The following is an 18,408-nucleotide window of genomic DNA, read 5'->3' on the forward strand; positions in this document are numbered from 1 at the left end:
TGAAATTCCTCAAACTGTTGTTTTTTCTGTGAGAGTTGTCAAGAAGTCAAATCATCATGGTGTTGCTCCTCAATTCTTTTGCAGTTTATAACTTACTGCATGTTTGCCCTGGTCACTCAGAGCTTTCCTCACCTCATTTGGTGCTTTGATGTGACCCCGACCTAAGCTGCTTGGACAGAATGCCTCATTTGTGGCTTGTCCTCATCAGTATTTCCTCCAAATTGTTTTTCTGCTGTTCTCAGTGAGGCTTGACTTTCTGCTGTCATACAGTCCTTTCTCATCATTGTGTTCATTGATTGTCCTAATATGCCTCTTCTGTTTGTTTCATCCTTCTTTGACTGGGAAGACATTTCAGAAAACTGGAGTGAATTTGAAATATAAATCTGTTAGAAAGTGGTGATCCCTTAAATGCGAGTTAGAGTTATAGTTGGTAAAATGAAAAGCTGACACAAAGTACTTTCATCTGAAAGCCAGTTTCTAAAACAAAGCAAAGTTCCTAGTCATAGTGCTTAAATAGCCGTAGATGATGAAGGCTTCTGTGGCATTTAAGCATTTGTGGATGAGTTCCTCTACAATGTTCTTCTATCTCAGGGCATTTGTTGGGCTCAAGATTTAAATCTGGTGAGCAGCAATAAATTTCCTTGGAACAGCTAAGCCTTTGCTTGCTAGCCCAAGCTGTCTGAGGTTTTGCTGTACTCCCTTTCATGGGGCACATGCCTGTCTTTAGTTTTGAGCTCAGTTGAAGTGATAGTAACTGATGCAGACTAATATCTATATTAAATAGACATTTGGAAATAAGCTGACCAAATCAGAAACCTGAAATTAAATCCTCCATGCTATAGAGACCTTACTTGAAAGAGTTATCTCAAGTTTTTATTCTTTTCCAACGGAAGAAGAGTTTTAACGTGCAAAAATCTCTAAAGTATTCAGATCTCCTTCTGTGAAAGATGTTATAAGAACACAAGATTTGATTGTTTCTTTGTAGTGAAGGTTGTGCGCTCTGGAAGTGTTGATGTTCAAGTGTTCCACAGGATATCACAATACACAGAAGAACTGATGATAGTTATACATTTTTTTTTCTGAATATGCTTTGCAGTGCTACTTGTCTGTCTTTCTCTTTTTCTGTAAACAATAGCATTGAATGAAAAACTTCAGCAGAAAGTGGCAGAAACTGAGAAAACATTTCACATTGCTCAGCAGAAGTGGAAAGAACAACAGCAAAGACTTGCAAGAGAGAAGGATGATATCCACAGAACTTGCAAGAATGAATATAAATTGCTTGTTAAGGAAAGAACCAAGCTAGAAGGTGTTTTGCAGGTATGATGTGATAATAATTGGAAAGTTTCCTGAGATGATGGCTGGAACATTTTTGGTACAGAGTGTGTGGTGGCTTGGAGTTTTTCTGATTTAGGGAAAATATCCCCCAAGTAGCTAAATACTGCAGAATATTTCTGAAGAATATAGCTTTATAAAGTCAAACTTACTGTGTCAGAGTCTTTCTTGCTTTGGTGGAATGTGTTGTGGCTGATTTTCATGGTAAACACCTAAACTCGAGCTACCAGTGCACGCACAGTGGTAGTGAGGCCCATTTGCTCTTGTGCAGATCTAAGTCAGTAAAATCAAGGACACCCAACACCTAGCTTCCAACTCTGTTTCCCTCTTACCACCTCAGTCTGACATCTAATAGCCTGTTAACATGAAAATAATTTCTATAATATGGAGACTACGTCCTGTCAGGAAACCCATATAGTTATGATGGGATTTCTGGCTGTGTATTGTACATTATTTGTTCCATGCCACATATGAAAAATGCCTGTTACTGGAAATTCTGCCATTTGGTTAGAAAAAAAATCATCTAATACTAAGAGATGGTCTTATAATCTGTTTTAGACTGTTTTATTCTTCAGATAATGAATTTCAGTGTATTTCATGAAAAAATTAATTATCAAAGTTGAGTTGCATTGGTATGCATAAATCCCTTAGGTGTTAAATGCGTAAAACATAATAGAAATGCAGACTTTTTTTACACTTTTTAAATACAGTCAAACTATTAAAAACTGAATTATATTTCAAAGAAGTCTTGTAGTAGTGTTGTGTGGTAATGCTGAGTTTCTTCAGTACAAAAAGTACCCAACTTTTACCTGCTCTCCAGGGACGCAAACAATTATATCAACTTTCATCTTTTTAATTGACAATTTAATTATCTTAAATCTTAGCAATGTATAATACCATATGAGGAAAACTGAGCATGTATTCAGCTATAGTTATCCTTTATATTTTTCAAGAAGTGTAATATAGAGGCTCTGTTAAGCCTGGTAGCCATTTATGCATATGCATGACATATGCAGAGAACAGATTGGTACTAAGAGAATCACTGTATTTAGTGAAACTCTTTCTTTTCCTACATTCATATTTTTTTCTTTTCTAGCTACTTTTAAGATGTGGCAGACTTATCTCAGTTGGTCTGGGCACTAGTCAAGCAGCAGAAAATCAGCCCTGCTTTGCTCCCACGCTGTCAGCTTCTAGTCTGGGACTTCACCAAACGGTCTTCCCAAATGACACAAAACAGTCCTTACCTGGCAGCTTGATAGCACAGTTCTGACAGCAAACCTGCCTGTTGCTCTACATTTAGTGCTGTTGGTCAGATTCTGTATGCCACCTGTAGGTCTTAAAAAACTAAGGCAGAGAGAATCCCTTAATTAGGTGTCTTCTCAAAGTATGTGTGCTGACCCTTCAGCTGTTTGTTTGAAGGCAGGATCTGGAAAGAGAGGTAGAATAACAAGACCTGAAGTAGAAATCAGGTACCATATGGATATGTGGTGTTTCTGTGCATGGGCTGCAAAAGGAGTTGCACTCTGTTGCTGGTTTAATGATCAGAAGCCGTGATGGTGGAGAAAGATCACACTGAACTGGATTTTCTCTGAATGAAGGACAGAGAGTAATTTTGTGGATATGTAGAGCAGTGCTTTAAAGAACAGTTAAGAGAACCATAAAGGAATAGTTTAAAAAAAAAAAAAAAGAGAAGAGAAAGCCGAGGAAGGAGAAGGCTTTGGAGATAAGCGAGTTGATTGACAGGTGACACCCTAAAGGTCCTTCTCAAACCAACAGAAACATGATTCAGTTTCCATTCAAAGTTGATGCTTGAAAAAGTAGGGTTAGGTATAGGCTATGAGGAATCCTATTTTTAGGTACAGTTTTCTTTTTTTGAGTTACCAGGTAAAGCAAGCTAAGGGTGGAGCTTTGGCTCTGAGTTCTGGCTAATAGTAGGCTAAGTTACGTCGAGGAGGCTTTGGAATGGAGCTGTCTTAGGTTCTGTACAGTGTTTGGTAGAAGCTACGTTCGGTGAGTTTAATACTGTATAAAAAGAGCAATGTTGGAGAGATACACTCTCTGAAGTGATGCTGGCCTCGGAACCAAGGGAGCAGTGGATTGCTTGGGACATTATGGAACACTATGGGACATCTGGCAATGGATGTATATCCAGAAGTAAAGGTCATCTGCAGAGGCAGGTGTTTGGTTGGTAAATGTAGTAAAGCTAGAAAACTGATCACTTCTAAGGTAAATGTGATTCACTGCTAGGTGTGCACTCCTCATCTGGTTTCAATAGTAAAAACTTTATATTTTCCCAGTTTGCTTTTGTAGGTGTTCCCCTGCCCATAGCCATAGTTACAGGTTTTAGGGATAGTTATAAAATTCTAGCAAATGAAAAATATAACATACATGTTAAATATGGACTTTTCCAGCAAATAAAAACCTCCCATAAAAAATGTTAAATATGGACTTGTCTGCCTTAGTTGTTGCTTGAAAGTTTAATTGATTTAAGCTTGGCAGATAAATATGAGAAAGATCTGGGTTTATAAATTATGGCTTTAGATATGTTCCAGTCTTGTGTTGTGTATTTACAGGCCTGTTTTAAATAGTTTTATAGGTATTCTGAGTTACAAAATAAAAGCTAGATAAGGTGAATTGAATTTTTGTCTTAATAAGTACATAGAAACAAGATTTTAAGCATGTGTGCAAATCCTGCTTGAAACAGTTGCACTTCACGAACTGTAATTCTGAACCTGGGTATGAAAATGCTGAGGTATGCGTGGAAATGAAGTCAGCTTAACCTATTGAAACGGGTCTGTAAGATATGGAGGAAAAGTAATCTCGGCTTTCTAACAGGTTTGTAGAGTGCTTTCTGTGGGGTGTGCTTAGCAGACATACCATCAGCTTCATAATAAAAGACGTTGGAGTTCCATAGTAGGTGCAATAGCATCACCTTGTGGTTAGTCAGAATATAATATTCACAGAAGCACTCAATTTTTCCTTAGATCAGTTGAGAAATCATCTTGCTTACATAAGTGTTTTTTTAAAAAATCAGACATGTTTTTCATAATCATATATATGTAGTAAGTGTGTATATGACATGCAGGTATACATGTACATATATATAATTTTTTTTACGTGTCTGAAAAGTTCAGACACTTCTTTAAGATTCTGAAATTCCACAGCCATGTTGACTTGCATAACAAGTTTGATGCATTCATGTCAATTTTAGCCTGGTTAACTACATTTCCATTATAAAATGCTTTTAAGTATTTTCCAGCAAGCTATGCGTTACTTATTTAATGTATGCTTTTCCCAGCTCACTTCTGTTAATATCTGGAGGATACAGGTGAAAAGATAAAATCTCTGTATCTTTATAGTGTGGAGAGAGTCAGAGTAGTTTCAGATTTCTATAAAAATGGTTAAACATTTTTTTTTTTAGCATGCTGATTGTAAAAAGCCTCCACATTGGCTTGATGTTACAGGCAAAGTTAGAGGATTAGCTTAAATTTAGTCCATATCCAGGTATTCTATTTTTGCAATACTTTAATTTACGGAGGCCCCCATTTTTTTTCTGTGCATGAGTTTCACATGCATACTTCTTGTCTTTTCAGAGGATGCCAAAAAATAGTGCCTGCACATGAAAGAAGAGAGAAAATAAACAATTTTTTTGTTAGTAATCGGTAACACTTGGCACTGTAAAAAGGCATGATTCCCTGTCATGGTTCCCTTGTTGTCATGTTTGAGTTGCCAAAGTGTTCTGTCTTCAGTCTGGAAAACAAGTAGTGGAAGTTCCTCCAAACTTTGAAAAAGACTCGTACTTCTTTAATCTTCATGTATTAACAGGGTTCTGTCAGACTTCAATCTTCCAAGCAATCATTCTGTATGAATAATTAGTTTCCTCCTTCTCCTCCCCTGTTCTGCAGATGCCTTATGATTAGTAATTTCTAGGATCAAGATTATGTGATGTAAGAGGAATAGAAGAATTTCCAGACCAACTGGTTTATTTTCACAAAATTTCTTCTTTTGCTATGGTGTTGAGTAGAAGTAAATGAATAAGAGAACTTACGTGTTTTGCACAGAAAGTAATTTTAACAAATTGGGTCTCCAAAGGTACCCCAACTAAATCACTGGATTTGTGTCTTGTTTCTGATGCTAGTTATGGAAAAGCTTATTCCTGTCCACTAGACCAAAGCTATTCCTTTTGAGACTTCTCAGATCTCCAGCTTAAGCATGCACTAGGCTACTGGGGGGTCATTATTTGGCTACTTTCCTCTGAGTCTGGTGTGTTGTGAATGTGGATTTTGTAGCAGTGACTCCACAAAGCTGCAGAGTCCCGTAGTGTTAGTAATTATCCTAGCCTGTAGCTTGGTTCAGCTTCTGAATGCAGAAATAGTGGGAAACAACTTGGTTATTCTACTGAGAACTTCGTAGTTCATGTAGATGGTTTTTTGAAGTAATTCAGCTTATAGACAGAAGAAAGTCTTTTTCAGAGTAGCAGAAGTGAAGATTATTTAATCTATGGGAGTAACTACTTCTAAAAATTTCTGATCTGATTTCAAGTTCTGACAGTTAAGACCAGAACAAAATAGAACTTCTGTCCCTGTGTATCATTAAATCATACTTAACTGTTTTCCTCTTCCATCATTGCCATTCTGCTGAAGGAGAGAAGAGATTGGAAGAGCAGTCTTGTACTCTTTAGAGAGTAAGTTTTCCTGTGAGTAGTTGGCTCTGATTTTAGTATCACAGGTCATGCTTATAGTGATTTTTGAATGAACACATTTTACCTGCTGGTGAATGAAGAGCATGTCTGCTGTTGGGTAAATGGTTCTCTTGACATGCTGATGTGTTAGATTTTAATAACCCAATCTAATGCAGTTTCCATTCACAAAGTATTTATTTTTTGAACTGTTTACTGTAATACTTTATCTTAGTAAAAGTATCTCTATGCTTTGTTTTTTCTAGGAGCAGAATAATACACTGCAAAATTTGCGTGAGAAAATGAAAGAGGTGGAGGTGGAACACAATGTCTGTACTGAGTTGCTGAGATGCCAGGCCAATGAGCTTGAATACAGTGTTGAACGAGAGGAGCGACTTAAAAAAGAGCTTAAAGTAAGGCTTTTTGACTGTTGCTGTTAGTCTCAACAAGCACTGACACTAAGCAATTTCATTTTTGAGGGGTGGAATCACCCAGTTATGCTATGAATTCTGAGTACTCGATTAACAAAATGTTGAACTTATGTTTTGTGGAAAAGCCTGAACAGGCAAGTGCCACTTACACTGTGTACCTGACTCGAGACTGGTGTTTGAGTAGCAGATAGGAAAAGGTTTATGTAAGCGTGCAAACAAGGCTAACTTTAGGAAATTGCATCTTTTCCCTAACCTCTCCATTTGTCTATCTTTCTATCTGTTTGCATTAAGAACAGATTTTGAGAACTAGTGAACTTGTGATGGAGAATCTACTGGAGCTGAGAGAGTCACCAGATGGTGTGCTAGGTAGAGAGAATAGCATACTGGAAGATCACAGTGGTGTTAACGGCAACCTCTTTCTATCTAGACTTAAACGCTACAGATAGTTTTAGTTTGCCTGTCTGTTGAGTGACCCCTGTTGCTGAGAAGTCTGGAATTAAGACTAATAACTTGTAAATGTATTCCTTTCACTAAACTGCTATTTCTGTCTTTGTTTGTCCACTGGTAGGCTCTGTAGGAACTATGTTATCTGTATGTACAGTCTGGACTAAGACTTCCTTGGCAGAACATTTGTCAGTGCAGAAAGGCACAGGGTCCAGATGATTCTTTATCCTGATTTAAGTTTTTTACCAGAGGCATCTTTAAGTATTTTCTGCAACAAATTTTAAAGAAATGGCACTTGCAGGATGTTGGGAGCCCTTAAAGAAATAAGTGAGATACAGTTTTCAGCTGTGTTAGTTCTGTTATCCCTTAAAGGCAAAAAAAGTATTTAAAGCATTGTTTGCTATGTGGGTAGAGCCCTCCATTAAAGGTGAAGTACAAAAGAAAATTCCTACAGGGAAGATCAAAGCTCATCAGCTAAAACCACTGACTTATTGACCAACAAGGTAGACTTCTGTGCCTTCGGAGAGATCTACAGGAAATCTATTGTGATGTATTTTGCGCTGCACATGTTGGCCTAGGCAGAACTACCTTTAGCTGGAAAATGCTGTTTTACTGTGAAGTTCCAATACTCCTGTTAAAAAAAAAAAAAAGATTTTTGCTTCCAAGGACATGAACAAGGGCTTTTTTGTGGCTTCATGGCTTTTAATATATTAACATAGGAATCATGAGCTGAAAGCAGGAGGAGCAAGGCAGTGAATTGTTTTATCTTTCTAAGTATTTTGATTTGGTGTACTCACAATCTGTAAATTTGGAAAGGAGGCAATCAGTTCCTTGAAAATGCTGTGTCCTGGAGATGGTTTTATCAGGGAATGCTATCTGTTAACCACAGTCAGCTAAGATACTGTAATTTTTATTAAATTGTGACGAAACCTCTTGTATTCAAAACTTCATACAAATAAGCACAAGTCCCTATGAATTAAAAAAAAAAAAGTCCAAGTTAGACTGTAGTGCATACGCTTTGGTCCATTTCCATCTCATTCTACTATCCTAAAGGTAAATTGCATGTGTGTAAGTGTCTGAAAGGGCCTACAGAAATAACTTACCCATTCGATACTTTAAATCAGAGGTGTGAACTAATGGGGAACTCTGAAAATACCTTTATTCTTTAAGAAGCGAAAGCATTAGATCCTTTTAAGTTTTCAGTATGGGTTACTCTAGATTTCATATTGGATAGTGGACTCAAACTCCAGAAAAGTCTGTGACAACAGCATCACCTGCATCTTACAAGGTACCAGTACTCTGCATTGCTGTTTGTAGTGCAAAATTTGTTCTCCCTTTTCTGTGGTCATGAAAGGCTGCAAGCATTCTGAAGTTCAAAATTCAGGTTAATAAAATCTGTTTTAAGTTGCTCTCTCATCCATGTCCCCTCCCCACCTATTGTATACTGAGAAACACTTTCATATTAACAGAGTTTGAATCCTAACTGCAACCTTTTTTTGATTTTTTAAATGTGTCATTCCTCTTCTTCTCTTACCTTCTGGAACTCAGTCAAGCAAAGGTATTTGTCCTTCATGCGGAAACAGAGTGGAAAGACCTCAACCAAAGGGACCAAATCTGCTCTGTAGCTCAGTTACTGGAATTTTGTGCTTGGAGGCTGAGAGGGAAGGAAATGGGGGACTGTTCAAGACAGACTTTTTGCATAAAGGAGGGGGGAGATAATCACAATCTTCCCTTCTAATTGCGTTTGAAGGAAAGGACTATGCCCTTTATAAAAGGGCATGTTGCATTCCCAAGTAAGAAGTGCCTCTGTGAAGCCTGGAGATTGTGGGATTTAAACACATTGATGTCAGTAGAATTTCCTCCTCTCTGCCTTAACTGCTCACTAGCATGCTAGCTTCTGTGGATCACATTCTTAGTTGCCAAATTCTTCCCATACGTTCTGGAAGAGGCCTTAAAGAAGGGCACTAAAGCCTGAGCAGTAGGTTTCACTGTGTGCTAACATGCCAAGGTCTCCTTGTGTTTCTGCCCATTTGGTATTACTCTCACATAGTTCTGTGGTGTTCTAGCTGTCCGTTTAAAACTCCTTAACGTATAGGCATAAGTATTACCCATGTTAGAGGTACGGATAAATTTCTGATGACTAGTCCTGTACTTCCAGCTGTGGTTAAATACAGTTTGTATTTTTGCCTGTGATGTCAGTATTTGAGATGGATTTCCATTCAGGTACAGAAGCCTTAAAGCAATACACCCCAGAAAGTATAGTCTAAATTTTTTCATGAAGTAGCCTGTATTTGTTCATGGAATTTGTAGCTTCAAGATTGAAAGTTGTTTTTTGTGGGAGGATGGACATAGGAGACATACCTTATTTCAGTTTCCACGTGGAGTACCTTGTGTTAATGGGCATTTGGTTAGAAAATTAGTACTTAAATTCTTGATGGGAGTGAACTTAAGGGTGATTTCTGTGAAGCGTGGTGTAATTCTAAGTAAAAGGCAATCTTATAATCTTTATATTATACATTAGGTATGTGTCCTGTTTTCGGCAGGGATAGTTATTCCTCTTGGTGGCTAGTTCAGTGCTGTGTTTTGGGTTTGGTGTGGGAACAGTGTAATCAGGGACGTTTTGATTTCTCAGGCCTTGCCGGTGGGAGGGCTGGAGGGGTGTAAGAAATTGTGAGGGAACACAGCCAGGGCAGCTGACCTGAACTGGTCAAAGGGGTATTCTATACCATGGGATGTCATGCTCAGTATATAAACTAGGGGGTAGGTGGGGCTGGCCGGGCATTCATTAGCAGGTGGTGAGTGGTTTTGTTGTGCATCACTTGTTTTCTTTCCTCCCTTCTGTTTGGATTTCATTTTTCTCCCCTTCTCTCTTCTTTTCAATATAACTGTTACTGCTATCATTACTGCTGTTCTTTTGTTTTTATTTTATTTCAGTTATGAATTTTTTCTTATCTCAACCCTCGAGTTTTACATTCCTTCCTGATTCTCCTCCCCACCTCTCCGGGGAGGAGGGTGCGAGTGTGCATCTGCATGGTACTTAATTGCTGGCTGAGGTTAAACTGTCACAATATGCAGTAAGGATGAACTTTTTTTGGAGTTCACAAGGCTGTTCCTGTACTACCCTCTGCTGGACATAAGGGAGAAATCCATGGGAAAATAATTGCTTAAGTAATGAAAGGAGGTGTTAAATTGAGAATCTTTTTGTACAATGGCACTTATATTTATGAAAACATTATCTGATAGACTATATTATAAAGAAAGCAAGGTGAAGAAAGTCTGCCTCCTCTTCTTTTTTAATATTCGCATGGTTTTATGCTTCAATCATTATTCTGAACATGGTCTAAAAGAAGACATTTCTAGTTTTTGGAATTAAAACTGAAGAGAAAGAATAATAGCAAGTTCCTGTGGACTCTTCACTTGAAAGACAGCTGAACCTGCTAGCTTTTCAGTTTGCAGTGATACCAGTGTGGTATATTACTGCGTGGACATGGAGTCCTTCTGAAGTGGAACACTTACTATACCAGAAAAATTTAAATTGGGAACCTTATGATTATTATTATTATTATTATTATTATTATTATTATTATTATTATTATTATTATTATTATTATTATTATGTATCTTTAGCCTTCAATTCAGTAGTCAAAAAAATTCCTGATGTGTATATATTGAACTCAACAAGATGCTACTATTTCTGATAATCAGTTTCCTGGAACCAGTGTATTTTATTTTAGCCTTTAGCTTCACTGCTCTGGAAGGATGATTTCTTGGGAAATATAAAGCAATTTTTATATAAAATAGTGTTTCTTCTGATGTGTCTAGCTGCCAAAAAGCTGCATGGGAAAACTGTTTGACAAACAGTGAAAGAAATGCTAATGTGGATTTTACCACAAGAAACGGAATTGTTGGTTCATAAATTTTAAACTCTCTCTTAATAGTGATTTTGTATTTTCTTTTTATGCATTTGAGGCTGCCAACTCTTAGTAAGCTGGAGCTCAAGGTCTTTTGAATTTTTTAAGCCTTTTTCATGGGGCCTGAAAAACATCCCATAACTTGGTCCATTTTATTTCTGAGACTTGAGTAAGTTGCCATATTTCTGAGACTTTGAGTTACCATTTAAAGACCATTCACTTAGCTTTCACTTTGCCCTTCCTGCTTCCCCACCCATAAGCATATTGACCTTTTCATGTCCTGCTAAATGTGTTATCTTCTACTGTTTGGTGATGCTGCTATGATGGAGAGATGGCGGCAAAGACTTGAGGGATGGTCCGTTTCTGTATTTGCAGAAGGTGCATGTGCATACTTTAAGGCTGTGGGTGTGTTACATTTCTTACTGTATTCGAGTCGATCAAACACAAAATTTAGGTCCCAGCTAAAAATAAAACCAAACTCCTAAACCTGCAGAACTGCTTTTCCCCCCCCTGCTTGTTATTAATTTTACCATAAATTGTAGCATAAGCTAAGTTACAGTTCTCATAAGAAAGACTTGAGAAAGCTCCAAGCAGTGCAAGAGAGGCCACATTCCTAAGCCAATTAACAGTGCTGCTGGTTAAACTACTTTTTGTCTTTTATGACTACACACTCTTGATGGCTTATCCCTGCTTAATCCACTGCTTTCTAATGTCTGCACAATGCACAACTGGCATCTAGGAATTCTAGCTACTCTGACTGTCTTGTATGTCCTCTAAGTGCTGCAGTTTTTGTAGTGGTATCTCTGTGGTGGCTCCAAAGTTCAGGTTTCTCCAGTGACAAGCTTATTGACGCAATGGACTTTCTTTCTGAGAGGAAATTCCTCTTTATCAACTCCTATGCATTTTATTCAAGTCCAGTTTGAAGGCTGTTCACTCTTGCCTCACAATGAGACTGAAGTTCTTTGAATACTGTCTTATGTAGCCCTTAGCGGGAGTTAGTAACAAGTCACGTGTTAATCTTGTGTATGTGCATGTATAAAGTAACAGTGTCAGTTCATGTACTGTTAAGGGGTTTACCAGCTACTAAGCATGAGAACCAAAAGGGTCATCTTTTTCCCCTCAAGGTACTGTAGAAAGTGAAAGCAGTTCAGATGAGTTCACTAGCAGGAAGGAGCTCAGTTGCAGTTTGGAATGGACTTTATCCAAAGGCAACCAAATTATGTCAATTTAGCAGTCCTAGTTGTTTTTATTCTTTTTTTTTTTTAATGTAAAGCCAAGCATATGGCTTATCTTACAGCCCCCATGCCAGTGAAGTTGTTTATGTGGTATTGTGCAGGTCAAATATGGCTCCTCTGTCAATGACAGATGTTACTCTAGACTTCATATACAGGAAATATTTATAGTGAAGGTTGACCACACTCGGTCAGACTGAAAGAACATTTATTTAAGTGGTTAAGGATTGTTTGTAGTTAAGTAGTTAAGTAACTTTATAGTTATTGAAAGGTTGTTTATTATCCGGACAGGAGATGGCTCCACCTTACCACAATCAAGAGGCATCAACTTTTCTAACGCTAGGTGGAAGTGGTCAGCACATCTTCTAAAGATATGTTTAGACCTGGCCTCCTGATTTGACTTATGAATCATAGGGAATTGCTTTTAAGTAGGAAGAAGTAAGATCTTAATCTGAATATTGAAGCACACAGAATGAGTGGATGATGATCCAGATATGAGGTATGTCCTCTTCACTCTTGAAACTTTTAATTTAGCTGAGCATTTCACATAGAGGTTGGACCTCAGCCATGGGGAAGTATAAGTATCTTGACAACTTGTTAGTAAAATAAAACTGAAAAATTGTTCATATTGTGGGCTAAATAGAAGCAGAGAAGAAAAAAAAATACTTGTATTACTGTATCTAAACTTAGTAACTGTTGTAAATGTACTTCTATCTTTTCTCCTGTTGTTTTCTGTGTTGCTTCTCTGGTAAAGGGTATCTTGATGTAAATTCAAATGTCAAATGATTACATTTTCATGGCTGTGGCATTGCACAAATGTAGGATACTGGATTACTCTTTCAGTATTCATTCAGTATGGAGTACCCCAATATTCACAAATACTGCAGTACTTAGAGCAGGTGTGAGGGACTCAGAAAAGTGGAAGCCACAAAGGCCAGTTTGGAAAATGGTACTGCAAACTGTTAGCATGCAGAAAATGTCTCCTAGAAACCATATTAGCATTGACCTGCAACAGGACATTGGAAAAAGTGACTGAATGTTGAGAGATTAAACATACAGCATGGTCGTGCACAAGTTCTAAGGCTGGCACTGAAGTTTTCTTAGTCACTTTTATTTTCTCCTAAGTCACAATTCTGTCTGTGCCATTATGGGAACAGATCCCAGATACCTTTGTTCCTTAGATTAAGGCTGAAATTGACTCAGTTGAATATCTAAGGAAACTTTGGAGATGCCATGAGTTTGTGTGTGATACCTTACTTAGGATGTCTGCCTTCATCTGTCCTATTTAGGTGCACGTGGAAATAAGGAGTGACTGAATCTCCTTGAATTGTTTTCAGTATTGTATAAGGAAACACTTTGTAACCACTGCAGAACCCACTTTTTGGATCTGTCCTTCAAATAGATCTCTGTGACTTGGTCCTGACAAGAAGCTTTCCAAGCTAAATCAGAAAGGATTCCTATTGGGCACCCAGTTGAAAGACTGTGGTCTAGATGCCTGTGACCTGCAGCCTTTCTCTGTGACCTGTTGTCCTGGTTTCGCACAGCTACCTCTTTCTAGGTAGATGTTGTGATGTGTTTGGACACATAGTTCACTAAGGGTACTGTTTCTCACCTTTTGTCTGATGCAAAGAGGTTTGCATGGCTAACATGCTTCTGGTAACAGTTTCTTTCTGTTTGTCAGATGGGAACACAAAACTCCTTTGCTCATCTCATTCCTCTTTTTGGAATTGTTAGTATGGTGTTACAGGCTAGGCTCATGGCTGACATTTCTTTCTTTTCCTTACGAAGTACGTAATGGATCATCCTCACTGGTAGAGCATGCAGCTTCTCATGGCAAGGGGAAGTGCATGTAAGTATCAGCAGAGCTTGTTTGAACCTTTACTAGCAAAATAGACAAGATTTTCTATATAGTCTTTTTTTGCAGCTGTGTTCTTCCCAAACAAATCTTCAGGCTCAGCTTGGAGTTCAGGTGCAACTTCTATGGCTGATGTGCACTTAGATAAATAGCAATTACAAGATTCATTTCCTTAGAGCACTCTAAGCAAATCTGAATTTCTTTATATTTAATAGCTCTGTATTGCTTAGCAAAGCTTATGTGCTAATGGCTGGCTAGATATCTCTCATGAAGTTTTTGTTTTCCCACTAATTTCCCACTTACTTGCTGGCTTCTGACTGTTTAAATTTGCTAGATGTATGGTGAACCATAAACTTCAGCAATCAAATCATAGAACCCAGCAAAAAGAGTATTCATTGTCTCACCAGACACAGACAGCATCTACATGACTTCGTCAATTTACATATGTAATTTTTCTGCAAGCTCTTTTAAGGATCTAAATCTCTTCTGTGTAAGACAGCTGCTTATACTGATATGCTAAGATAAAGATTTACCTGAGTAATACTCTGAGGCTTTTGAAGAGAACATAATTCACTCTTCATCTTTGGCTTCTAGCGATACAAGAAATTGGTGGCAGTTCCTGTCAGATCCCTGACAGTGACTTGCCTTGAATGAAAATGTATTTTCTTTCTCTCCCTAGATCTTTATTTTCTGAAGGTCCAGTGAACTAGTGTAAAAAAGGTTTTAAAAATCAAAATTGGAACAAACTACTGGTACATAGCAAAGCTTTAAAGAATCAAACTGTAGAAGATGATGAGCTTTAAAAGCAAGAATAAGGTGTTGAGACTCCTAACATTGTGAAGAAACCCCAGTTTTGAACAAGTGAATTTTCTCCTGCCTTTATATAGTGATGTGATCTGTAAGATGATACTTACCTGCCAAATAAATATTTTGCTTTCTAATTTAAAATTTAATTACCCTATGTGCACTATCTCAAATCTCTGAATACTTTCCATTGGGATACCTGTCAGGTACATCTAGCTCTTGGTTGGTCAGTGCCTAGGGTTCGTACCTCTTTTACAGTAGGCCAGGCTTACTGTCCTGCTTGTAATTAGGAGCCTGTTTCTCACATTCCAGAGACAACCAGAAACGTATGTAGCTGAAACACTAGTTTTGCCAGTGTTTCTCTTTTTACGGGCATGCTAATTGATTCTTCAGTGACTTGTGACAACTCAAAACAAATGAACCATCTACAAGTATGTCTGTTTCTAAAGTGAAGTGCTTTTATTTCAGGACAGCAAAGGAATGATATGTTGGCACCTCTTAAGGTGTGCTTGCTTCTGCATCTCTTCCCTCATTGTCCCAGGATTTTCTTAGGACTGAAGTTTCTATATTTCTGGGAGTTTGTCTCCTTTGTATAATGTGTCTTCTCCTTGCAGTTAGTGTCTGTCATGTTGGCTTGAGGAGGTAGACTGCTTTTAAAGTACCATGAACTGATACCTGTATGCTCTGTTTGGAAGAATGTGATTGCTCCAATTTTTAATTCTTGCAGATGCTTTCACTTAAGCTGTTACTTATTCTTCCTGGTGTTATTGTTCTTCTTGGGACTGATGAAATCAGTTCTGGGGGGGCTTCATTTGAGAGAGTGTGTTAGTCATTTTGATAGTGTCTTGCATCTCTGGTTTCAGCTGGAGAGGGGCTGACATGAAGGCATAGTTCTACTTTGGACTGGTGCTTAGGAAATAAAGTAAGAGTTAATTCAAATGCAGTACAGAGCTAGTGAATTAGTAAGTTATACCTAAAAACTTCACTTGCAGAATCACTTTTTTCTTTTTCCATTTCAGCGTTCACTATGAGAATAGGCACTTGAACAAAACAGAAAAGCATTTTTGCTCTTGAGGGTATGCAGTGAAATATTCTCAGTGAAATCTCTGTTCACTCTATTTTAAAAAAATTAATTTTCCAATTGTTTTTTAAAAATGATATTTTCAGAATGTTGTGATAGGTACCTTCCTCACTGTTTCCTTTATTCTTCTCTTCAAACTTTTATTATTTTCAGGCAGACTTTTAAAATATTAATAAAAAAGAAATTAAATCCACGTCACTCATATTTATTGTTCACTGACTGCTTTTACTAGGCTGGCAGTGTTGTTGTGTAAAACCATCCTGTTGACAGATGTCGACCTGTTGGAGGATGCTAAGGAGTCCTTCCAAATTGAAGCAGGAGGTAGTTCGCCAGTTCTTCATTAAGGGCAAAGAGGAGTAGGATCTGATGTTTGCAAGGAGTAGTACTGCGAAGAGTCTAAATCAAGCTATTTTTCAAAAGAATCTTAGCAATATGGAAGGACAATGTTTGTGCAGGATTTGTGATTTTTTTTTTTTTTTTTTTTTTTTTATCAAGTGTGTTAAACAGGTAGAATCCTGGGAAGAGGCAAAGTTTAAGCCTTTTGACAGCCCTTACTGTGGAGGAGCTTTTGTAAGCTCTATGCAGTTGCTGCATTTTTCTTTAGCAGGCCTTCCATGGATGTCAGTTTCAAAAGTCTTTCCTTTTGTGTGCGTGGGTGGTTATACAAAGTTTAAATTTATGCCAAGAGCTTTTATTTTAACAAGTTAATGTTTCTCTCTTTTCTTTTAAATGTTCAGAATCAAAATGCAGTCTTGCATACTTGCTACTTTGTTTTACTTTTACAAAATCTGTAACTTTCATTGTATTTATATAACCTTCTTATGTTAAGTGACTTTTTAATATTAATTCCTTTTTCTTGATCTGCCTGATTTAACTTGAAGCCAAGAGACATTTTGGGATGATTTTTAGTTTTCAATCCAATTATGAAAGTGAAAAGAGAAGATTTTATTGATAGAAAACAGTGTAGCTAAAATTGCATGTGCATTTCCATTATAGCAGATCTTTAGTTACTGCTTTTGGTAAAAGTATTTTTCCAGATGAAATTCTATGTCTAGGCCTTTGTCTGGGCATACTGATCTGGTGATTGCTTTTGTGTTTATTGTAACTTGAATTTTTTTCAGCTTGGATCACTTAAAAGTTTGAAAAAAATATAAACTACTTGAACTTTTTATAGGCAATCCAAATTTCCAAGTAGATTCTTAGCATAGTCATTTGCATTTTTGTGCTTTTCTAAATCTTATAAGAATGGATAAGAAAGATGTAGCAGCTTAATTTGGAGAATCCCATTTTGCTTAAACTATGCATGCATGTACAGGTGTTCTGTGTAATGAGATATAGTAACAGATTAAAGTACTCGGGTATTTGATAAATGAGATCATGAGCATCCTGATAATTGCTAGACAAAATCATAACAGAAGAGTTACAGGTCAAGGAACATAGCAGTAAAAAAATACTAGGTTAATGCTTTGAAATGTTAGAGAGTTTACAGGTTTTTGTTGTAAGGAAACTGACTAGTCTAGGGCTGCAAAGCAATCTGTTCTGGGCACCTTGCCTGGAAATTCGGTGCCAAAGCCAACATATTTTTGAGGAATTTTGTATCTTCTCTGTGCTTCATCTGCCTTGTTGCTGAAATTGTAGATACTCTATTGATACCTCGTATTTTGGAACATACAGGGTGTGGTTATTTTGTTTCAGGTGACAACCTTGGTGTAAAAGCAAATAATCAGGGAGTAAGTAGAATGTTTAACTTGGCCTTTCTGCTTTCTGACTTCAGCTGCAGTTTTCGTGATTATAAAAAAATGTATCAACAACATAATGCTACAGAAATGTCTTTAAATAAATAAAAAATAATAATTTAATATTCTAGATGTGTAGAATTTGTTTTTATATGTATTTCTTGGTATGAGTTCTCACAGTTCCAAAGTACAAGTAGTTCAGATATATCAGGTTGTTGTATGGCGTCGTGATATACTGAATGAATAGAGTAGTCTTTGTGTCATGTTTACCACCTCTGTGGACTTAAATTTCTTCAAAATACACTTTCAGGCAGCTACAGTGAGAATAAAGAAACTGCAAGAAAACATTGAAGCAGAGAGAGCAGCACATTTGGAATCCAAATTCAATTTGGAGATCATCCAGGTAAACTTTTTGTTAAATATTTTGTAGATGTTTACAGTAAAACAGTTGATAACATTGTAAAGATACAATCTTCCAAAAATGTTAAGACTGCTTATTTACTTTAGTGAAAACTGAATAGTCTTTTCTGCAACAAGTGTCAAAATTGTAATAGCTAATACGTAAGGAGAGAATAGAAAAATACCTGCTTTTCAGGGAACACTAAAGTTATTATAATAGATAATGAAATGTCACATTTGTAAGTTTGAGAATTCCCACTAGCAGTTAAATAGTGAGGGGAAAGGAAATGTTTCACAGTAGTTGAACGCTATACTACTGTTTATATGTCTTGCCCTGTATCTTTTGAATGGGCGTTTAGAGGTATTTGGCGATGCAGTGCATACATCCAGCTTCTCTAGGAGTGAGTTCAATGCATCCTGAAACTGCAGTTCCAAGTATAATTATTCAGAGTACATTTTAGCTTCAATCAAATTTATGGTATCTGCAGTTACCAGTAAAGATTGA

General features: G+C 37.2%; 1 protein-coding gene across 2 annotated transcripts in view; it reads left to right on the forward strand.

Moving 5' to 3' along the window:
* Nucleotides 1-18,408, forward strand: part of CCDC171 (coiled-coil domain containing 171) — a 149,120-nt gene that overhangs the window by 10,309 nt on the left and 120,403 nt on the right. For both annotated transcript variants that reach the window (XM_055699131.1, XM_055699132.1), the window contains exons 5-7: nucleotides 1,136-1,317; nucleotides 6,277-6,423; nucleotides 17,815-17,907. In XM_055699131.1, coding sequence (XP_055555106.1) covers nucleotides 1,136-1,317; nucleotides 6,277-6,423; nucleotides 17,815-17,907 — 422 coding nt within the window. The remainder of the gene's footprint in view (nucleotides 1-1,135; nucleotides 1,318-6,276; nucleotides 6,424-17,814; nucleotides 17,908-18,408) is intronic.

This window comes from Falco cherrug, chromosome Z, assembly GCF_023634085.1.
Source record: "Falco cherrug isolate bFalChe1 chromosome Z, bFalChe1.pri, whole genome shotgun sequence".
NCBI classification, from domain to species: Eukaryota; Metazoa; Chordata; class Aves; order Falconiformes; family Falconidae; genus Falco; species Falco cherrug.